Raw genomic sequence first — 24192 nt, 5'->3', positions numbered from 1 at the left:
CTCAGAACAGGATCGGGTCAAGTTGCTTTGTGTCTCGGTGCCTTGTCTGTAAAAGAAACATAGTGCTTCCTTACCCTCAAGGGGTAAAGGGAATACAAAATTAGCTCATGCTAGTGGAATATTTACCTACTGCAGTGGTGACAGACAGACAGGCCATCAAAAGCTCTGCTTGCAATTTGGCAACATTCGTTATTACAATGTCAGTAATTTAATTAGTAAATCCTCTTGATGAACAAACAGCTACAGGTTGCCATCATTCATCCTACAAACCTTCCCACTGTCAATCATTTTTTTCTCACCTTGGTGCCGTCCCTTGCACTGACACCATGGACAGTTGCACGGAGCAGCGCTGCAAACGTACTGTAAACTGAGTGAACCCCCACCTGCAAAAATCCACTGAGAAGCAAAGCAAGGCTGCCTACTGGACACAGAGTTCCAGGTCCCTCTGATGGTGCTGAAGCTCTGAGAACCTGAACTTCAGCAGGTCTAGCACCATATTTACACCTCCACTTCCATCATGACAGCCACAAAGTTTTGTGAACTGGGTTTTTTTTCTTATCAAAGAAACTGATAAAGTCTGTCAGCATCCCGCATGTGGCAGTATAGTTCCTAGGTTTCTGTTTTTGCATCTGCTCCCTCCTTCTTCTTCTTCTCCTACTGTACTTTCCCAGTTACTTTCTCTATAAAAAGCACAGGGGTGCCTTCAGCCTGAGTGAATGTTGTTTTCCATTAAAGAAAGCAACAAAACCAGAAAGAGCAAAGCATCTCCACCAGAGAGCAGCTCTCTGACATGCTGCACTGACTCCCCCTCAAAAAAGGGCAACTGCTTCTGCAGGTCAGAGAGTGCAAAAGCACGGGAAGGAGATCAGAGCCCCGAAATGTGCTAGTTCCTTGGCTGGGGACAGCATACTGCAGCGAATGTCCTGCCGCAACCCCCTTCCTCTGGCTTGGCCTCCCCCTCGGCAGCGCATCCCTTCTCCTTCTCTCGTGGAAGCAGCAAGAGCCCTAGAGCCTGCCAGCAAGGGCCGGGGGCTGGGCTCGCCTGGAGTGGTAAAAACAATGTCAGGGGAGGGCCTGGCCACAAAATACCCATAGTCTCAGTGGGCGAGATGGAAGCTGGAGAAGGGGGCTGGCACACAGGCCGAGTCGCTAAGGCAGGGTTACAAACCCCTGGTGGTATTCTCCGTGGGAGAGGGCTCTGGCCGTCATCAGTCTTGTGTGGGACTGCACTGAGATGGGAGCTGCCTCTGCTCCGCTTGTGGCAGCTCCTGTGGGCGCCCGCTGGCCGGGAGAGATGAGGGCAAAGGACAGGAGCCAAAGGTCAGTGGGGGGACCAACCTGAGGCGTGGTGGCCATTTGGTTCCTTGCGGGGAAGGGGACCCCGGGACATACCGCCACCACCCTTCCTCCCATGTGTGGGGGAGCACGCCTGCCTCGCACTGCTCTGTCCTGTAAGCAAACAGCTGGAGCAGCTCCCTGGCGTTACAAGAGGAGACGACTGGAGAGACTGTATCGATGCCTGTGGAAGAAGGAGCAAGCCCAGTGCTACAGCTGAGCATGTGCCGCGTGCTCTGCTGTGTTACACGGGGTGCTGAGCACCGATGGGACAAGCCTGCTCTGTGCAGCTGGCCAGGGCAGAGCCCTGGCATCCCCCACAGCCCCCCTCTCCTGCTTTGGCCCTTGGAAAGCCAGCTGCTGTGTATGCTGAGGCTGGGTACGCCTCTCCCGAGTCCCAGCGCTCCGGAGAAATTCTCTCAAACCTTTAGTGGACTTGGTTCATGTAACTTTCAGAGGCAGACTTCTGGGATTTCTCAGTAGAGGAACTGAAGTGTTCCTGTCCCTCAGAAGTCCCTGTCTGTTAAGGGAACCTCTTTTGATAGGTGACAGTTAGTCACTCAGCAGGGCGGGCAGTTAATCTCAGTCATTACATGCTGGAAGGCAACAAGCCAGCAACCTGTATCAGAAGCCAGTGGCGCGTAACATGATGTAGTGACAGAGCATACTGGCAGCAGAATGGGTAAATGGAAGACCCATTCCTCCCTCTGCCCTTACTCGAAATGTCGCTGTGGGAACATTGTGTAGCTTCTTTCATTTTCATTTTGCTTTCTATAAAATTACTATCCCTTTAGTCCATGTGTTTAACACTGATATAATATCATTGCACTTGATTGCCTACATAGAGGCATTTGCAATCTGGCAAAAGGGCATTGTCTAAATGCTATGTGGTATAATGCGGTATGGAGTCACAAAGAAGATAATGGTTGCTGTTATTTGGTGGGAGGAGAGGTGCTGTAACATCCCTAGTGCTTGTTCTTAGCAATGCTGTTACAAGCGAGAGCCTTTGCTTTTCAGCTACATTGATGTAAGAGAGGCTAGGAGTCTTACCTTGCACTGTGGTTTTATCCTACAGCTGTCTCCAACCTGGATGCAGAGAGCAAACTGAGTGTCTATTACCGAGCACCTTGGCATCAGCAAAGAAACATCTTCCTCCCCTCCACCAGACCACCTTGCGTGGAGGAGCTGCACCACCACGCCAAGCAGCACCTGCGAGCCTTGCACAGAGGTAGGTGCTTGCACACTCTCCAGCCCCAGCTCTGCCTCCACACAGGTGACACCTCTACATGGTCCCCTCCAGGCAACAGCAGGGTGCTTAGGCACAGGCACAGGGCTGTGGGCACTGGCCTTCCACTGGGACTTAAGTACTCAGGCTAAGAAATAAAGTTTAAGATATAATTCTAGCAGTAGATTGTGCCCTTTTCAGCTTGTTTATGATTACTAGACTAGGGCTGAAAAGGCCTTTTTACTTTTCCATGTTACATTCTTTGTTTATATGTTTTTCTATTAAAGTAGATACGTCTGAATTGCATGAGCAAATCTGTGCACTAACCCCAAAAGGATGGAGGCACTGGGTTTTTCAGCCAGTCCATCTTGTCTTCCTCCACTGAACACGTTAATCAATGCCTCAGCTCCAGGACAAATAAGATTTAACTTCTCAAGGACTGAAAGTGGAGCCCAGTGGTATTACAGAGTCTCTACAGAAACTGAAATATCTGCTCAGGGTTTCCAAGCATGATGCTAGAGAAGATCTGCATCCTTCAAGGGTGGCAGCTGAAAGCCAGGTGATGCCCCAGACAGTTTGGAATGGTCAGGCAGGTGTCCCCTCCACAGGCCAGGGTACGAACACCTCCTGACATCACCTAACAAGCTGATGACCTGTAGTCTCAAAACTGAATCATGCAACACAGGGAGGAAGCAGGAGCAATCAAGATCATAACCAGGCTCCTGGATCCCTGCCATAAAGGGAATTTACTAGGTGCAAATGTCTGGATGGTCCTACCAGACCACACTACAGGGAAGGCAAAAGATGGGCAAAGGTCAGTTTTTACTGGGAACCTAACCAAGGGAAAATTCTTACCAGGAGGCAAGGAGAAGTAGGCAAACAAGCTTGTCTGTCTTCTGTGCCGTAATGAAGGAGAAAATCCGTGCAGGTCACCCTTAAAATGTTCAGCAGCAGCCTCCTGTGTTGGAAATGTTTTGCACCAACAGCTATCATTACCTTGCTCATTTATTATTGTTATCAAGTTATAATAATAATCAATTACACGGATCTGCAGAGCATCTGTTAGCTGGATAAGATGTTGCAATTAATTACTGCATTTGACCCTCTGCAGATTTTAGTTCAGGAGCACACTGTGGGTGCAGTATGTCTTCACAGCACTGCAAAGAATGATACAGCTAAATTGCAATCACAGTAGTGTTGGAGTAGAGCAGAAGCTGGCTTTTCTGCTCTTAGCAGCTCTGCTTTGCAAGTGTCCCAGGACCAGGCTGATCTCTGCCTGCCATCTTGTGGGCAGGAGAAATCCTGACAGCAAATGCCTCATCATTTTAAAGTTTTAAATCTCAGTTTTGGCAATTTCCTATCCTCTGTGTTTAATGGCAGCTGTGCAGGTTCAGCAGGCAGCTTTTCATGTGCTGCTTCATTTTATTTTCCAAATAACTGCATATACTGGAATGAAATTATAATCTGAAATTTACTCTAAGCATGTTTGTTGTGTCTCAACTCTTTCTTCTATCAGAATTTCACTATCTCTTTATCTGTTTAACCAGGAGTAATTAAAACTAAACATTAGATCAGAAAACAGCTATGCTAGCAGCAGACATTGTTGGCTGAAATGTAGACGTGTGCATTAGGTGAATCCATCATCACCTTCCAGCAGCACTCCACGCGAACAGTAGTTATCTGAAAGCCACCCAAAATTAGAGACGGGAAGTCCATGAGCATTCTCTCATTCACTTGGAAGGTTTCAGAGGCTTGGGACTGATGCTGGAAGAGTACTGAATATTGTGAGCCTGTGGTGAAGGAAGACTCCTATGGGCCTGGGATGGAGAGATCTTGACTGTTTCAGATGATCTCCTCCATGCTGAGACACAGAGCTGCCACTGCAACAACCTTCAAAATGTCTAGCTGGTGCTCAGGACCTGGTACTGCCATGAAGCCAGGGAGGGAAATGCTACCTGGGGCTGTGTTTCCTTCTTTCCCCTCAGAGGGGTATATTTTATATGGGTAGAGTGCAGGTGTTATGCATCTCGACATCTCAAGGCCACAGGAGCTGCAGGTTCCCGTTGGGAATCAGGCCTTAGGTCCCAAGCACCTAGAAGGCAGCTCCTTTGTCACTTGGGATAAAGGGTAGAAATCCCATTTGGGAAGAATTCAGCTTCAGTGCCCACACTGGGGTGTGTTCTATGAACATTGCTCTTCCAGGAGCTGGGATGTCTAGTAAGTGCTTGTCCTCTTCAGTTGCAACAGGGATCGTAGGTACCTGTCAGTGGGGAAGAGGAGGACCTTGACTTTTGGAGTCCTGTTTGTGTCTGTGTTGTGTTGTTAATAGAGATATTGATATGTTTTTAACACTCTGAAAGACTCATGTCTTCTTTCTCATCCAAAACAGAACATCGAAGCCGAGGTGATAACAGAGAGCAAAAAGCCCAAGGCCCCATCACTGTGGTGGCTCCCCCCTTTCCTCCCTTCCCTGCAATCTGCAGTCAAAAGAGGCAAGCGATAAAGGACTGGCACTTGCTACCAGTAAGTCTTTCACTACAGCTATCACACATGAACACGTTATTAGCACTGTGGGAACTAAATGCAGCAATGCTTCGCCAGTGTTGCATCCCCTCCACCGCCAGGTACAACACAGCTGACCGTAAAGACTGTCAGCAGCGTAGCTTAGGTTGCAGCTTCCAGCAGCCAGCCCCGGGGTTGACATTTCCATTAAGAAACCTCTTATTTTTAACCTGTGGCCAGCACACATCCGCACTCATTCACACACTCCTCCGCAGTCCTTCACATTCTCCGCTCCTGCTTTAGGACCCTCCTGTAATTTCAGAAAGCGCTGTAATTTCAGCCCTGGTATTAGCATTGCCAGGAGCCAAGAACTCAAGGCCTCTGAGTGCTGGCTTGGGGCTTATGTGTGTGCAGATAGGCTCAGCAGCACTTCTCCAGCTACAAGGAACTACACTTTCCACGTATGTATGGGCAATGGTCCTCTTCTGCAGTGTCCACCTCCATGCAGTTTTTTCAGGTGCTTCGTGTCTCACACGTGTCCTTGTACCCAGCCAGGCAGGAATTCCAGCTGAAGATCTGGAACTGTATGTCTGTGCTGACTTGCCACTGCTGCACTAATTTGAAATCAAATTAGTGTTGACAGTAAGGTATTTATCATCGTTAAAGGAAATGCACCAGATCCACAAGTTTAACCCCAACTGGGTCTATATTTTCTACTGGTTTCAGCACCTCTGTGGCTCTGGGTGTTTGACCCATGCAAGTACCATAGTAGCTACATTCTGCCCTGTGCTAAAAGCCATTGCATTCCTCAAACCAGTTTAAACTTCACAGGTCAGATCTGGATTTGACTTTTAAGTGATGCAAGTCTAATTCCAGCCCTCAGTGCAAGAATAGATCTCTCCTGCATCTGCAGGTACAGGGACATTGGCATCTACAGAGATGCTACACTACAGATGTTGTAAGTGTGTAGCTACTGAATCGTCACTTACTTACCTTAAAAAGCCAAGCACATTCATCTTAATCCATTATATTAACCGTATGGAAATAGTATAATGGTAAAGGAATCACAGTGTAAAGCACCTGTCCACGGAACAAAACATCAGCTAGCCAGTCCATAGAAAGAGTTGTTTCTCATTTGGAAGCATGAAGTGCACGATAAGGTTTTGATTAGTTTGACTATTCTGGCTTTTTGGCTGCTTATCTGGATAATTTTGAGGAAAGCATCACCATCACTGAAGGCTTTGAACTAGTTAAACCTGCAGGCCTTAATTATGATTCAACTGAAGGAAGGCATCCTGGTGTTACAGGACAGCATAGAAAATTGTTGAAGACAGAAAGAAGCAGGCTTACCTGTTTCTCCTTTATAAGTCATCATCAAAGTTAGTGCTGTTGTAGGGTCATTGAAAGGTAAAGGAGAGGTGACCCCATGTTATGGATCAGAACTAGTTACAGCTAATAGTTTGAGCAATATGTTGAACATCAAGCTCTCAATATCAGATGGGGAACAAGGCATGTCTTGAAATTGCACACTCAGTGGCGAAAGGCCTGAATCTTTACTGTGTTTGGAAAACAACCAGTGCATTTCAGACATTACTTCCATCTGTGGAACACAAAATAAATGATGAGCAACCCTCTGAGTCCTGTATTAACAAAATCAAGTCATGCTGAATCCAGATGTCTTGGCTTTATCAGCAAGTCCACCTTTTTCTTTTCAAGAGGGAAAATATTAAACTCTGTGCCCACCCATACTGGATTTTTTTTGGAAGCTGACCAGGTTCAGTATTCCCTAAGGAGGAGCAGACAAGAGCTGCTTGGAGGCTGTCGTCCTATCAATTTCAAGGCATCTGGCAATGCTGTGCTTTGGTAATTGCAAATACGCTGAGGCCAGAGTACTTCAAAGTGCCTTGACCCATTTCTGAGAGAACTCCTTGTTTGTGGGGCAACCCTGAAAATTAGAGAGAACAAAGCGAGATGAAACTGCACATGAATGCTCTGTCTGGCAGAAGGTTAATCAGAGATTTTTACAAGACACTGCAACAATGAATAGCTAATTGATATTGTGCCAGCCTTCATGACTTAATGATATTATTACAAGAGAAAGTTGAGAATGCTGTTACTGGCTAGCTTGCCCTTTTTGGCATAAGCTTTTTGACATCTGCAGATGCCTGTCTGCTTCAGGGACTGTCATTAATGTTTGATTTCAGTCTGATTCCAGTCGATTGTATCATCTATTCTCCAGTGAACTAAAGATGTTGAACCCCACAAGAATTTTTATTCATGGCACAGCAGGCTAAGGCGTATTCCACTTTTCTGATGCATTGGAAAGGTGCTCATGAAAGCAACACTAAACAACAATAAAAGCCCCTTTCTATGTTTCTTATGAATTAGGAAAGGGATTGTTTCTTTTAATTTAGGAAAGGGATCAATGGGAAGATGGGACGTTTTTAAGAGTTACAGGATCTGACTTTTCCAAACTGACCGTCTAAGTTAAATGTATGCATTAAGGTACTGAGATAAGTGCTTTGATTTTGAAAAATGTTCGAATTACCACTGTGAGACCTGTGAGAACTGTCACTACCAAAAGCTACTGAAAAACAGGTCATCTATGTCTGAGACCAGCTGAGACTTCCACATTTGTAACTTTTGCCTTCTGTTTTTATTGCTACCATTAAGTGGCTATCAGCTTTTCCAAAGATCTTGTATATTGTGTAGTAAACCTAGAGAAAATCAGCCACAACAGATGAAGATTTACTTTTAAGCCTGACTGTCTTTACAGGGAGGAAGATGCTGAAGTCCCACAAATTCCAAGAAAGACCAAATGAATTCAAGTCCAAAGCGACTAGTGCCAGTGTAAATGGGTCTGGAGGGATGTTTTGGACTGTTCCATCACAAGATCATTTTGTCAAGTTCAAGAAGTAGAGAACTAGAAATTATGTAGCATCTTTTGTGTCCCGGGCAAGAGAGGTTTGGCATTAGCTTTATAGTCTACTCTTGTCACAGGAACTGCCCTGATTTGTCTGATGAAATGTCCACATAGCCCAGAGGCCAGAAGGGGAACCCTCAGGAAAGAATGTAAGAACAGGGCACAGTTTATGCCATTTATTGTCCCATGATTTATCCTTCCAGTTTCATACAGAAATTGGTTACAGACCTCCTGAGCCAGAGATCAAACACAGAATAACAGCCACCAAGGAACCTCTCTGTGTTGATTTTAAGACTTGTTTGATGATTTTTTAGCAAATTTACACCTTTGGCCTCAACAGCTTCCTGTGGCAATGACTTTAACAATATGTATCAAAAAGTATCTTTTGGTTTTTTCAAACCTGATGCCTCATAATTCATTGCATCCCTTCTAGTTCTTGGACTGTGAGAAACAGTAAGGATTGCTTCCTCATTCCCTTTCTCCGTGCCCCTCCTGATTTTGCAGACATGATTTTACTTTCCTATCCATCCTAGTCATTCATTTTTAAAGCTGAAAAACTCTAGCATACTTAGTCTCTCTTTACACAGAAAAACTGTACAACCAAACACATTTATAAGTATCATTCATTCAGGCATTTTTGCCAACAAAGAAAAAAACCAAAACAAACCAAAACAAAAATAATCCAAGGAGAGTATGAGGAAGTTATGGACTTGCTGAAATGACAGAAATATTCCTTACACATGTTCCCATGACAACCCTGCCTGTAGCACTGCTGAGGCCAGTCTCTGAGTGTGAAGATGCTGTGTCATTCCAACTGCATTTCAGCCTTCTCTTTCATTTTCTCTGCATTTTTTCTTTCTTCGGTTTCCCCAAGTCCAGCCAGCCAGGCTCTGAAATCTCAGTGTTCAAGTTCAGAATGTCATGCGACCACGCTTTCTCAACCTCCTGGTGGACAGCCGTTATAATAAAACAAGGGAGATTGAGCAAGGAACTCAGTATTTGGAAATTCACACTCACAACCGCACAAAGTATAATAAGTTGCACTTAATTATTATTTAAGGAGAAATTTAAGGGACAAGAAGCAGCAGATTGTTTTCCAGCCAGGTTTTGATTCTCCCCGAGACCTCAGCTAGAGCAAATGTGAAGGGAAAATAATGCATTAGGTAATTTTATAATTTTATTCCAGCTCCCTGCCATTTCAAAAATATTCCCTATGGTCTGCTCTGGGTTGTTTTGTCCAGCAAAGGGAAGCACGACCGAATGTACTAACTTTCACACAGTTTTTTTCTGAAGGCAAACAAAGCCTCAGTAAAAAATAACTGAATGAAGGACCAGGCACAAGTTGGGTTATGTACCTCCTGTGTGCAAATCCTGCCTGTAGCTGTTAGAAATGAAACCTACCTGGCATTATTCGTCAGCATGTATAGCACTATCTGTGCAATGAGCCTAATACCTACTACCCTGTATTGTGGGATGATTATTTTGTACCTTCATCTGCTGGAATGCCATGTGTGGTATGACTTCTGTCAGAAAACACATCTTATTTTTGCCTTTACCTTGTCAAAACATTGGAACAGCACATTAATCGTTAAAGGATTGTCAGTACTTTAAAAGATCACATCTGTGATTCTCCAAAAGAAAAGAAAACTCCCACAAGCAGACGAAACAAAAACTTGAAGAGAATGAAACATATGGAAATACAAATGTTGGGAGCAGGTAGGTGAGCAGGGTTGTGTTTTGCCGCAGAAATAACATGGTCAGAAATATTCCTGTTATTTTCTCTTTAGTGTCAGTTGACAGTGTAAGAAAGCTGCTGTATAGGTACAAATGTTAATTTCTAATTAAGTAGTCAACTGTGCTCTGAAAAGACTGTAAATCTGCTAACCTTTTATTAGTATTTTTTTTCCTTTTACCAGACCTTTAATTTTTCCAGCATGTAAATCAATACCATTTTCCCTAACTCCTGTGAGTTAATGAAGCAGCAGGCTCTCCGTTTTACAGGGCAGAGAAAGGGACAGTTCACCTAGGGCTGCAGAAGGAGTCAGTACTCGACTCATGTGAACACGGGATTAAACACTAGCTCACATTTGACTCTACATGTTACCTTTCCAGTACATGAATGATTGCTTCCAAACAAGAAGTCAGGATACACTGTTAATAAGTACATATTATTTTTCTGTTCATGTAGAGTGAAAGAATCCTTGTGTATGTTCTGTTAGCTGCTGGAAATGGACCATGCATGAAGCTTACGGATGCTGAATTTACGTGCTGATGCTCTGTTTGGATGAATCACTCATGTTATTCATAAGGTCATCCTGGGAAGGAAATTTCCCCCACCTGGTGCTATAGAAGCCTGAAGTCTGAAACAATATCGATCCCTTACGCTTTTTATAAGCTGCAACTTTTAGGTGGCAGGAGTCAAAATTAATCCTCTGGAGAACAGCGCTGTGCTGCTAGCTGCCTCCTGCCCTCACCAAGGCTGTGTCGGCACTGCCAGCACCAGCCCTGTGCTGCTGGGGGTTGTGATGCAGACACCAAGATTTCGGAGACATAGCAAGGTAACACCTTGCCTACGTGGTCAAACACAAATGAGGGGGAAGGAATCAACTCAGCCGTGCCTAAATTTGAGAAATATTTTGAGGATAAAGAACATTTTAAAAAAATGCTCTTGATGAGGCTTTAGTATTCTCAAGACATCTCTAATTACATGAAGAAAAATTAGTTCTTTATTCTTGGGTTTATGTTTTCCCTCTCGCCTTTGCACTGTGTTCAATACGCCCTGTGCACTAACTTTGAAATCCCGGTATCTCCTGTAATGCTATCACTATAGGTAAGGCAGGCTACATACATGATTTAATGCAAATGATGCTTCTTGCACTAGTTTTCTCTTGTATCGTTAAGAGCCTGAACAACAGTGGCATCTCAAAGCTTTGGGTGATGGAAAACAGAAGAGGGGCTGAAGTGGCATTTTTGTCCTGTTATTGGGCCATTCATTTCCTCCTCTGGATCCCAGCTCTGGGACAATAAATAGGGCAGGCCCATAAATTGCCAGGCTGGCAAGTTTGTTGACTGCTATATTGCTTCTTTATCACCACGCTGATGAGGTTTAAGATTTTCGTTCATTGAAAGGGTGAATCGTATGTCCTGACTTAGGTACTTGCAAGTGACACTAGGCTCTTCCTAAAATCAGGCTGGGGAGAGTGTTCAGGGATGGTTCATCTCACCCCAAGTTAGCTGCTGAAGGAAGGTGAGCTGAATTGCTCTGTGGCAACGCTGTTTCTCTGTAGGGGAACCCTTGCTGACTAGTTCAGACTTGGGCATCTGACTTTTCTGTTGTAGTGCACAGAAACCAGAGACTTTCACATTGAAGAGATGTGGGGCACTGAGACATCAGTTCACGCACATATGCAACCAAGATTTGTACTGCAGAGCGGTTTCGTGAGCACAGTGGCACCTCTGCAAGTGAAGTTGATGGGATAGCTCAGCAAATAAAGATGCGCACATATGTCAGAATAAATCCCTATTCAGGCAATATACGCACCAGTTTAGTTTCAAAGCAAACTTAGCCCAATAAAGAAAAATTCCTATTTAAAGTATTCTGGCTTTGTATTTAACAGATTGATTATCGCTGTTGCTGTTTGCCAAGCACACCCACACAAAAGAAATTAACTTTGAAAACTGCCTAACTGCAGATTTGCCCATCAGACCAGAACAGCCTTGGGTATATAATAATAATTTCTTGCTTAATTACATGTTTACTCAGGACATTTAGAGATATTCTGGTTTTCTGAGTGAATGAGAACGCTGGAAGAGCAGCAGCTCTCTCCCTTCCCCAGCGTGGAGATGTCAAAAAGCTGAGGCTGCTGCTATATCCCAGCGTGCCTCGGCTGCCCGTCAGCGGGCACCATGCAGGAGCAGGCAGTAGGTGACCTTGGGACTCCTTGGTGAGGTGGCAGTGGCACCATCTTTCTAAAGGAGCGCTGATGTGACAGCAGGAGCTGAAATGTTGCTGGTCACCGTTTTTGTACTACCTCTTCCTGGTAGGAACCTAGAAAATTTGTCCTGCCATGCTTAAACAGGGACCTGAGACTTCAGCACATCAAATGATGTCTGTGGGTGCACGTAACCAGAGAGGTGTTTTCTCAGAGGCATCAGGCAGGGCAGCGCACGGGGGAGGTAGGAAAGCCCTACGCCAACAGGACAGACCGATGGGTAGCCAGACCTTGCTTGTGTTGTCTGTAGCCCACACTACTCTCTCCTAGGCTAAAGTCGAGGTCCTGCTGTTCCTCCTGGGGAGGTTTGCCCCTTAGTGGCTTGTGCACGTAGCTGTGCTGGGAGCTGGGGCTGGGAGGTCCCTCCCGTCCTCTTCTCCTTGTGCGCTGACTAGGACCATGATAGGACTCTGTGGGACATTGCAAAGATTTTCCTATCCTGAACTTGTCAGCAGCATTTGTCTCGTCATGTCCCAACCCTCCCCAGAGATCTGCCCAGTACCTTCCATGAGGAAGCAGAATTTTGGTTCGTATCCTGATTTTGATAACTGCAGTCAATCTGCTCAGAGCAGGTGACTGGAAACTCAGCCCAAGGACCAAGGGTGAAATCATCCTTGGGTATCTGAACAGTAGACTGAACTGGTTGATGTATTTAGCATCTCCGCAGCCTTTGTTACAAGAATAGAGGTGTTTCTCCTGTGATAAGGACCTTTACCAGCTTGGGAGAACTGGTTTTGCACTGACCTCAGTAGAAACTAACTTACTGGAAATGTTGACTCCAAACAGTCCTCTTCTGATTTCCTGCCTTGGTTCTCCAGTAAGGCTCATGGGCAACTCATCTGGAGGCTTCCTGTGGTTTTAGTCCTGCACATGGGACCAAGGCAAAGCAGAAGGTGTTGCTTATCTAGGAAGAGAGTAGGAAAAGATGGGGAATTAGGCTTTTTGAGATTCCCCACAGCTTTATTTATTTTTTTTTTGAGAAGAGACCATATGATGCGAAGTCTTGCAAACTGAGGGCTTGTGGTTCATCCATCACAGCGGTGTTCATAATGATTGGGAGGAAAAATGTTCATAGGATTATTTGGCGGATCTTCCAACCACTGCAGGGGGAGATAATGACCCCCACTGAGAAACGTGTGCAAGAGCTTTCCAGTGTGATCAACAGACCTGTTTTGTTTATCTCCTTTTTTGTTTTATTTCCTATTTTAAAAGAAGTAATACTTCATTCCTTGGTTTTGCAAACAAGGCATAGCAATAAACCAGCGTTTCTGCTAGAAGAGGATTTGGGAGGTGCCAGGGATTCAGCAAGACCCAAGTCACTGTGGCTATCGCTGTTTGTCCTTTCAAGTACTATTAAAAGTGACAAAAAGCCAATTGGCTGTTGTCACTCCGACACAACCTTAGAGATGTAATGATAACATCAGAAAACCTTAGCAATCAATGTATTTGATAAACCACCCTCAGGACCAGCATTATGTATGTCCATTGCTTAAATACCTCATGCAAAAAATTTCCCTTATGTTATGAAATAGTTTAGTTATAATGTAATTGGATACATACATTCAGGCAGTACACAGTTTGAGTTACCAAATCAGTACAATACCAGTCAATACAATGCAATTGGGACAATTTAGGCATGTCTGTACAAGAGGGTTGAACCAATTTCACGGCAGTTTTGTCTAATCTGAGTAAGCAAAATCAGCAGAGACTTCACAGGCATTCAAACCACTCTGTGGGCACAGTTTCTTGAGCTGCATTTTGTAGAGAAGTAGTCCGTTCTGGGACACAAACCCATTAGTAGGAAACAAGGTGAAAATCTCAGTTTGTTTTGCCTCTGATGCTGATTTATCCAGACAAAAATGATGTGTTTTTACTGGAAACGTTTTGTGTATGTTTTTATTTTTAATTAAATTTAATTTTAATTTTTTTTTTTTTTTTACATTTCACATTTATAGTTTAACAGCACTCGTTCGCCCTCCCCAGTTGAGTGTTGCCACATGACCCCCTGGAGTAGAAAGGTACTGGAAAAACAAGCAATCCTCAATTAACAGCCCTGTCTCACGCTTCTCCCTTCCAGATCCTCCTAACCCTTCCTCTTGCTTGCTTTTCACTTGCTAACTTTACTGTGCTAAAAGCCTTTTCTGTTTTTCTTATGTCAGTAAGACACGATAATAACTTCTGTTTTCTTCCCCTCTTTCATTGTTCACCTTGGATGGGTTTCAGGAGCTCGTGGCCACAAGGCCACCTCTTCCTATCGCCTCCTTTAAAAGGCCTGAACTGGGACAGACCCGCTAGCGCTAGCGATTGCATTTCATTCTCCTGCAATGTTTTTGCCAAACGGCCCCTTTTCTTCTTTTTTTTTTTTTTTTTCTAAATGGCACGAAATTGTCCAGGCAATGCCAGCATGCCAGCAGGTATTTATTCTATGGCCATTTGGTGATGCCACTGTTTGGAGAGGAGGAGCTCTGGCAGCCAGGGTCACTTCGCCTGCTTTGTCCAGCACTTCATTGTCATCCAGGGGAGGAATCGGCAACAAATGCAGCTTCTGTGTGTGTGTGTGTGTGTGTGTGTGTGTCCATGTGTCCATGTGTGTGTGCAAGGGTTGGGTTTTTTTTGCATGCATGCATCAAACTGTTGGAGGGGGAGTTACCTAGGAAACAAAGTCTTTTGTGCTTGAAGTTTATATGAGCTATTCACGTCTGCCGGGGATCAGCACAAAAGCTGCAGGCAGAAAGAAGGCTGCGATGTTTGACTGAAATCCTGCGTGGGAAAAGGGGGTTTTCTGTGGGCGGGAGGAGGAGGAAGCGTGCGTTGTCTCGGGTCTGGGGGTGCTGTGGGAGGTGACACTGGCGAGGTAAGTAAGTGCCCTCCAACAGTTTAAATAGTAGCTGCTGAGTTAAGGTCTTAAATGTTTTGGGGCCGGGGCATAAATGCTGTTTTGTAAGCCTGAGACAGTTAATTCCCCTGGGATTTGTGACGAGCCTGGGTGGAGGAGCGGCAGAAGTACAATGGCAGCCCGGGCGTGATCCTGCGGTGTTCAACGCCCGCCTGCTCAACGCCCTGCCAAGGAGCAGGAGAGCAATATTTTATCTTCACGGTGCTTGCTACCGAAACTAACACTGGCAAATGAAGTGTAAACAGCAGGCGGGGTGGGGTGGGGGGTGGGGGGGGAGGGCTTGTAGTTAAGCAGTTGGGAATTCAGGACTGAAGAGGAAAGCCGGGCTGAAAGGGATTGCAATTCGTTTTTAAAAACCAAGAGGCAGATGAATGTCCTGGGCTGGTTGAAGAGTTGTCACAGCTTATAGAAGAATGTATTAATGGAAAAAGGGAGGGAAATTAGGCAGAAAAAGGTAAGTGTTTCTCCCTTCCATCCCTTCCAAACAAGACAGGAACTTTTTTTTCAAAAGAACCCCCAAACCCGAGGTGGTAGCCAGCACCACATGAAAATGCACTTAATTTATTTCTCTTTTACTAGATGAAATTATAGTAGCTTTGCAAGACAGGGTGTTGTTGGGGGATTTGTTATTTCTTCCAAAAGAAACCAAACCGTCTGTGTTTCTTCCATACAGTTTACTTTTCTCTCCATTTCTTCATTTTCTGAATCTAGTGCTTCTCATAACTCGCTGTAAAATTGTGCATCATTTCTAAATAACCCTTTGAATTTCTTCTGGTGGTGGCTACTCTTCTCTTTGGCCACTGTCCTCCTACCCCAGCACTGTTGCCTGCTGCTTCCCACCAAATAGCTGCTGGGTGGCTGTAACTTCAATCTGCGCGTGGTGTGAATTTGTAAAAATGAAATGTGAATGGTTTTCTGAAGTATGGAGGGGTCTTCTTTAAAACTTCGGTCTTTCTGATGCTTGTTCTCACGTAAATGTTATATGGGGCCAGTCCTCGCTATTAATCAGCGGACTCAGGTTTTCAAAAGGTTGCAGATACAAATGAAAGCCCATGGGTCTAATGCTGATGGTAATTGATGGCACGCTTGCAACGGCTACCCACGAATGCAGGACATACCCCTTCTGACAGAGGAGATGCCCTGTAAATATGCTGAATTGCAGTATGTTGAGGTATTTATTTGTCTCCTATTAGCAGGATGTTATTTTGCCATTGGAGAATAGCTTGTGTTGCGGGACTTAGCTAGAAAGATTCCTCCTTGCATCCCTGTAATTGATTTCTGATCTGTGTGTCTGCTTTGTTTCAAAATTAGCCTTGTGTGCCTGAGTGGGAGACACTGATTTTGAATGTATTCATTTGCAGTCCCATCCACCAGAGGACGAAGATACAGATGTCATGTTAGGGCAGAGGCCGAAAAATCCAATACATAATATCCCTTCTACACTGGATAAACAAACCAATTGGAGTAAAGCACTACCTCTCCCAACTCCAGAGGAGAAAATGAAACAAGATGCCCAAGTGATTTCTTCTTGCATTATCCCCATCAATGTCACTGGTACAAATCTCTTCTCTTTCTTTTTGTATTTATTGCATGGTTCAAGGGAGGTCAACTACTTATTTTGTTTAATTTATTTGAAGTCACGGGATTGTGCAGTCTGAGGGTAAAGACCCTAGCTTGAGGATTTAGTTTCTGGAAGACAGTGGGCTAAATTCATCCCTCATGCGTGACCACTGGAGTCACTGAAGCCGCATCTAGGATTAATTTGGCCCATGTTTTTGGAGTCGTTATACTGCGTAATGTAACACTGGTTCCCTGTATAAACAGTGTACTTTTGTTGTGTGTATAACCTAGTCTGTATTTACAAAGACCTCGAATAACTTTTTGAATGCAGCTGACTGAAGTAATGCAGAAAGCCACCGAAATTAATCATATGATTATCATGTGTAGCAGGAGAAGAGAAACTAGAGAATGTAGGCTACTATTTGCAGTGCTTTAAACATGCGAGGCATGACTGTGTAGCATGCAAGCCATCGCTCTGAGATCTCTTTACATGCAGCTATGCTGAAGGTATAGTAATGGCATTTTCTTTTATTTCTATAACATTTGGATACATCTGATTAGATTTATTTGAAGGAGAATTTGTTTATAGAAGTAGCAGGTGTATCACTTATTAAATGTGATAGATGCTTGTTTCCAGAATTAAAAATCAGGCTGTTTTCTCTTTTTCTCTTTCTCTCCTTCCAGAGGGCTATGGTAAACATAAAGTTGATCTGAATTTTCCTCAATAATATTTCACACCAAGTTCTGATTAATGTAAGAGCATAAAGGGGGCTGACTTCGACAGTTAGAGACTTGAATATAAACCATCAAGGAAAAAGCAGGAAGCTTTCAATTAGCCTTCATTCCCAAGAGAAAATACTTGTATTTAATCCTATTTTCCCAGTAACTGGGGGGTTGGGGGGAGGTCACAGCCCCTCGCATCCCATTGCTCTTTCCCATGTCTATCAGCGGTGCCCAGCATTCCTGCAAGTCAGCCTGCAGGGTTCACCGTGGTGCTGGAGAGGGCTGTATGCCCACGGCCCAGTTTCAGCTCCCAACTGAGGGGCTCTGGGCTTTGGGGCTTGCGGCATATCTGTCCTACAGTGTCACGGTGACAAGTTCCCATCTGCTCCACCACCAGCTGCATGAATTCTCCTGGTGATGACAACACGGTCCTGCTTCCCCTTTGCCCCGGCAGCGGAGGTGACACTGCACGGTGCTGCCAGCTCTGCCTGCCCTGCCTGGGGAGGTGGCAGCCAGGAGCAGGTATCCCCGCCACTGGGATGGTGCTTCTGGCCAGCCAGGTTCCCACAGGAGGGAAGAGCTGCCTGTATAGTCCCCGCGGGGCTGGAAGTTGGAAGCCAGCTGGTTGAGTTGGCAAGTTGGGCACTGTCAGTGGAAATCCCTGCGGAAGGTCATAGATAGTGTGGCATGTTTCCAGGAGGTAAAGCTGGTGTTAAAATGATGTGCTCTCTAGATCCAATATAGGACCCTAACTGGTGTAGGTTTTCTAACATGGCTAATGTCACCTAATGCAGTTCAGAGGACAGTTAGGTCTGGGACCAATGTTAACTTTTCCAGTAATAGCCATTTTTGCCTAGACTCCACCTGCCATACATTGGAACCAAATTTCCACTGATCAGTTTTACAGATCAAGAATGGTATGTAATCTTCTGGATGTTTATGTGTATCATTCTCATTAGCACTAATGGGAATAATTTGTATGCGTCACGGGGAGGATATACCCTCTTCCACTTTCCTCTCGGAGATGACCCCCGTGCATCTGGTTCACAGAGCATGTTTGGCTAACTCACAGTTGCTGGAAAACCAGCAATGATACTGATTGATTTTTCGTTTCAAAGACTTTGCTTTCAGTTCTCTGTTTTTGTTTTTTAAGCTTCTCCCAACCCTGAGAAATGTTCACTTTTTTGAAAATGACTGTTGTTGGAGTTTACGGCACTTTTGTTCCATATTAAAGAAAGTTCTTCCTCTGCTTATTTCAGGGGCATTGGTGGTTACAGGACATCTGTCTGAAGCCTCTATTTCACTGTAGTAGATTTCAAGAAGAACTTTTACAAGAAAGTTACTTTTTAATGTTTTACATTGTTACGTAGTGTAATATGTATGTGTATGTCTGTGTATAATTATGTTTTATATAATTATACGCTATTAAAATAGAGCTTCTTCTCAGGATTTTTTTTTCCCTCTTGTTTGGTTTAGTTTGTTTGTTTTTCTTAAGATTACAAACCACTGTACCAGCGATCCTTATGTTAGTGTTTTTATGGACCTGGCACATTTTTTCCGACCTATCCCATGTCAACTTTAGAGAGCATGAGTGTACAGTTGTGCAGAAAGTCAGCGCAGATGGGCGCTGGTCTTCTGGTGGGCCACATTTTAACTCTATTTTGACAGCACAGTGTAAAAATCATAGTGAAAGACACTACCCTGTGCTAATGCCATGGAAACATAAAGAAAATGAAGAATTCTCACCTATTCTGTATGCCTGTGGTCATAAATAAATGTGCCCATGAACTTGGGCTCCTAAATCCAGACTGAGAATCTTGATTGACTGCATGACCCGATTCCCAGAGTGGACTCCCATACATCCTGCTGTGTGCTGAGAACTTGCAAAAATCAGGCCACTTACAGAAGTACAAAAATAAATAGCAGCTGCCTCTTCATGTCACCCTTGGCCATGTGTCATCATCACAAAGAATGCTCTCTAAACTTGCACAGGGGCTTGGTCCCATTTTAGCTGTCTCCTTCCTTTTTGAATGTTAGCCCCCTTGGCATATTGGTCTCCTAAGAAGTGCCCAACTACTGCAGTATGGCATTATACACTTAAATTGGTTTTTTATGCTTAGTTGCTTAAAATAAGTCAGGCTATAGCTGAACAGATCATGCTTTACAGATGAGTTACTGTCATTGTGCCTATGACAGATGGATAAATAGATATAAAAAAGATGCCCTGTTACCAAGAGCTCTCAACTCTATTTTTCTTCTTGAATTTCTTTTTTTTCTCTTTTCTTTTCTTTTCTTTTCTTTTCTTTTATTTTATTTTTAAGACTTCTGTTATTTTTGGCAGACCAGGCTGCTGAGGGGGAGCTGGAATTAGATGTAAAACTGTGGTATACTGTGATATAATTTACATAAGAGCTACATAAGGGCTCCCTTATGTTTATTCACAGGCTTAATCCAAGCTCACATACCTCCACTGTGTTCCAGCCATGAAAATTTGTTTACTATTTCTAAAGGCTAATGAGACCTATTTATGGGTTGCAGGAGTTGGTTTTGACAGAGAGGCTAGTATACGCTGCTCTCTTGTTCATTCACAATCTGTACTACAGCGGAGACGAAAGTTGAGGAGGAGGAAAACCATCTCTGGCATCCCCAGAAGAGTGCAACAAGAAATAGGTGTAGTATAAATACAAATCTTCCGTAGATAGCTTTCTAACCAACTTAAATTGCAGAGATATGAGCTGGTAGCCAGCCTTCCAAAGAAATGAAACCTCAAAAGCGTAAATGCTTGTGGAGTTTGGGAATTATGTGGTTTGTTTTTTTGATTTACTACAGTAAGCAAAGCTATATTACTCCATATGGCCTTGATGGACCAGGAGCCTTACTGAGTAATATAGATGTACGTGTTCAGCTCTTATTGTGTAAATGTTAATCAGTTCTCTTTTTTTTTCCATTTTATTTCTGTTATAAACCCATAGTTATGTGCATAAAAAGTAACTAGATTAAGTGAAAGTTTTTTCTTGCATGAGGGGAGCTTAAGGTAAAGAACTGACAGATGTTGCTCAGCAAATTGATGATGAGCTGTCACAACAGCCGGATAACTCACTCAGATGAGCAGTTATATATCTGCCTTAGACAGCTGCTGGTACCCTATGGGAAGCTTTCCTAAACGTTCCTTTTATTTTTCACGTTCGTCTTCGATTCCTTCCTTTCATTCTTTGTTACCAAGGATATTTGCCCGAAATCAAGCGGCTTAGCTCACTTTTTGTCCCAGGTAACTTAGAGGCAACTCTGTTGAGGGCAAATGCACTGCAAAATCAGAATTAACCCAAAATGAAATTTAACAGGATCATTATTTCTTAATGTTCATCTGCACCTGAAGACGGCTCTGGTGTCTCAGTCGGTTGCCATGAAACTTGATGGGAAGCAAAAGGAATGTGTTTATCATGGGGAATAAGCAACCAGAGATCCTACAAAAGAAAGATCCTGTTGCCTTGCAAATATTCTTGGTAGTAAAGAAGCAGATAATGGAAATTCTGAACAGAGAGGTAGGCCCAACAGAATTATTTTTAGAAGCTCACGGAGTGTTTTGTCCAGCAGCCACTCCTGAAAACTGTCTTTAACTAGTTGAAATAGAGTGACAAAACCTGAAAACTTAGTATTTGTCTTAATATTTACCACAGCAAGATCAGCTCCGCGTGAGATCGCGTTGCAGAAATAGGAGAACTAAGATCACATTGCAGGACTAGGAGAATTTCCCCACCTCACTGGGATGAGGTCTGCCTTATATAGCCTTTATAGCAAAGTTAAATTTGGTCCAATGCTCAGCAAGACTAAAAATGAAAAAATACAGCAGATAATGCACCTTGGGTTGCTCCGCGGGTCGTCTCGCGCCAGGAAATGTGGAGCTGTCTCCCACTCACCCAGCTTTCCATGTGTCCTAGATTCAGACGAGTCACCGGTGGCGAGGGAGCGCAATGTGATTGTGCATGCAAACCCCGACTTCTCCGGCTCCGGCAGCAGGAGGTCGGGGACCCGGGACTCAGAGTGCCAGACGGAAGAAATCCTGATAGCTGCTCCCTCCCGGCGGCGGATCCGTGCCCAGAGGGGGCAGAGCGTCGTTGCCTCACTCTCCCACTCTGCCGGTAACATCTTGGTACTGGCGGACAATGGGGATGCCGTCTTTGCTGCCGCTGTAAGCAACCGCATCCGCTCACGGAGCCTTCCTCGCGAGGGTGCCCGGGCCAGCGAGGGCCATCAGGATGCCACAGCCAAAAGTGCAGGGTACGAAGCAGAGTGCTTCCTAGCTGGCCAGGAGAGGATCCCAAAAAAGGGGAAGGAGGTCTTGAACAAGCAGGGTTCACAAGAGCGCCAGCCCATCGGTTTAACTTGTCCTCAGCACCTGCACAGCCCTGAACACAGCATCGGCGAGAGGGGGAGATCGCGGCTGTCAAGGATGACCGACTCGGGCAGCTGCGAGATTTCATCCAACTCAGACACCTTTGGGAGCCCCATTCACTCTATCTCCACAGCAGGAGTCCTGCTCAGCAGCCACATGGACCAGAAAGATGACCACCAGTCCTCCAGTGGCAACTGGAGTGGGAGCAGCTCCACATGTCCCTCCCAGACATCCGAAACCATTCCTCCTGCTGCCTCTCCTCCACTGACGGGCTCTTCACACTGTGACTCTGAGCTGTCGCTCAACACCGCTCCCAATGCCAACGAGGACTCCAGCGTCTTCATCACAGAGCAGTTTGGTGACCATGTGGACAAGGTTAGGGGCCACAGGGCGAGCTCTTTCACCTCCACCGTGGCAGATTTACTGGATGACCCCAACAACAGCAACACGAGCGACAGTGAGTGGAACTACCTGCACCATCACCACGACGCCTCCTGTCGCCAGGACTTCAGCCCCGAGCGCCCGAAGGCAGACAGCCTGGGATGCCCCAGCTTCACCAGCATGACCACCTATGACAGCTTCCTTGAAAAGACCCCCTCTGACAAGGCAGACACTAGCTCACACTTTTCTGTGGATACCGAAGGATACTATACCTCCATGCACTTTGACTGCGGTCTCAAGGGTAATAAAAGCTATATTTGCAACTATGCAGCCCCGGGCTCTGAGAGCGGCCAGACCGGGAGCGTGACCTCCAGCCTGGCCGATTGTGCCTGGCAGGAGTGTGTGAGCCACAGGAGGCAGGGACGGCAGAGCATCTCGCTGAAGAAACCAAAGGCAAAGCCAGCCCCACCAAAACGCAGCTCGTCTTTGAGGAAATCGGAGGGCAGTACCGACCTTCCTGACAAGAAAGAACCAAAGATCGGTGGTGGGCAGCACGTCTCTCACACTGCCAGGGAGATGAAGCTGCCCCTTGAGTTTTCAAACACACCTTCCCGAGTGGAAGGCACCAACCTGCCAGCCAAGCAGGAGCTCCCCTGGGCAAACCAGGGCGACAGCGGGTTGAAGGACACTCCATTCGACACCACCGATATCCCCTCATTTAAAGACGAAGGTGCTGAACAACCTCACTATGCAGACCTCTGGCTTCTGAACGACTTGAAATCCAGCGATCCTTACAGGTCCTTGTCCAATTCGAGCACTGCTACGGGTACGACAGTCATAGAGTGCATCAAGTCACCGGAGAGCTCTGAATCCCAGACATCCCAGTCTGGGTCACGAGCCACCACCCCATCCCTCCCCTCTGTCGATAACGAGTTTAAGCTGGCCTCCCCTGAGAAACTGGCAGGGTTAGCCTCGCCCTCCAGCGGGTACTCCAGCCAGTCGGAGACACCCACCTCTTCTTTTCCAACTGCTTTCTTTTCGGGACCCTTGTCTCCAGGGGGGAGCAAAAGGAAGCCGAAAGTACCAGAGAGGAAGTCATCGCTGCAGCAGCCGCTCTCGAAAGACAGCACCGCCTTGCTGAGCAAAGACCTCGAACTTCCGATTATACCTCCTACTCACCTCGACCTAAGTGCTCTTCACAATGTCTTGAGCAAGCCCTTCGCTCACAGGCACCAGCTGCATACCTTCAGCCACAGCAAGCAGAGCGCGGTCGGGGAAGCCCTGCATCCCAGCCCTCCCTCCGCCCTCGCCATCACGCCCTCCGTTCTCAAGTCTGTCCACCTCCGGGCAGTCAACAAGCCTGAAGGAGGGAAACAGAAAGGCAGCACCCCAGACCTGCTCTGCATACAGGAGACCGCCCTGATGGCAACTGACATTTCTCCGGGCAAAACAACGAGGCCGCTCTTAGCTAAGAAACCAGTATCACGCCAGTACTCCACAGAGGACACTGTAATGTTGTACATTGACACTTCCCCAGCAGAAGTGCGCCCCGGCAAGCCACCTTTAGAGAAAAGCGCCTCTTTCAGTGGGCAGAATAGCTGCGAGCAAGAAGCTGTAACTTCAGCAAGCGTGGGTCTGATTGAACTCAAACCCGGGAAGGACCAAACACACCCGGCCACCGAGTGCTCGCCAGAAAGCCCTCCGAATCAGGTGTGCGCTGTCTCTGTGGACGGGTTTCAGAAGGGCTCAGCTGTCCTTGGAGGTGATGATGAAGCGAAGAAACCCGGCCAGGGAGCAGAAGCAGAGCATGACCTGCAGCAAGCGCAGGGTCAGCGAGAGCTCTCCATGGGCAGTGAGGGGAGGCTGGAACCTGGGCCTGCGGGCCAAAGCCCAGCTCAGGCCGAGGGAACAGCCATCGGCGACCAGCTTCAGCACCAACCTGATGTAAGCCACCATGTGCCTGGGAATATTGGCTACGAAGCAGAGATGGCAGCAGAGAATTCACTCAGTGAAGTGAGCTGCAAGCAGGAAAACGATATCGTATCAGGTATCCCAACCAAAAGTGCCTCTGATGATGGCAGGGCAGAAGAGACGGTGGGCAGCGCCGACGAGCCTTCACTGAAAGGTCAGTGGTGAACTCTCTCCGCGTTGTACCTGGTGGCACAGCTTTGGATGTGGCTGGTAGTGGAGCCAAAAAGCAGGCTGGTGTTGCAAATCAGCTTACCTCTCTAAGGCCAAGCACAGAGCCCCCCTGATCTGTTA

At 45.8% G+C, this 24192-nt stretch overlaps 1 protein-coding gene across 4 annotated transcripts in view; it reads left to right on the top strand.

Moving 5' to 3' along the window:
* NHS (NHS actin remodeling regulator) overlaps window positions 1-24192 on the top strand; it is a 261387-nt gene that overhangs the window by 231763 nt on the left and 5432 nt on the right. The window contains exons 2-7 of one of the 4 annotated variants that reach the window (XM_040582655.1): window positions 2411-2563; window positions 4950-5083; window positions 13933-13995; window positions 16235-16427; window positions 19695-19826; window positions 21095-24055. In XM_040582655.1, coding sequence (XP_040438589.1) covers window positions 2411-2563; window positions 4950-5083; window positions 13933-13995; window positions 16235-16427; window positions 19695-19826; window positions 21095-24055 — 3636 coding nt within the window. Of the gene's footprint in view, window positions 1-2410; window positions 2564-4949; window positions 5084-13932; window positions 13996-15150; window positions 15328-16234; window positions 16428-19694; window positions 19827-21094; window positions 24056-24192 lie in introns of those variants that run through there. The other 3 variants (XM_040582657.1, XM_040582656.1, XM_040582658.1) reach the window with 3 other exon arrangements.

This window comes from Falco naumanni, chromosome 2 (assembly GCF_017639655.2).
Source record: "Falco naumanni isolate bFalNau1 chromosome 2, bFalNau1.pat, whole genome shotgun sequence".
In the NCBI taxonomy this organism is placed as follows: domain Eukaryota; kingdom Metazoa; phylum Chordata; class Aves; order Falconiformes; family Falconidae; genus Falco; species Falco naumanni.
Note: the sequence above shows the minus strand (reverse complement) of the source record. Positions and strands in the feature narration are given on the sequence as shown.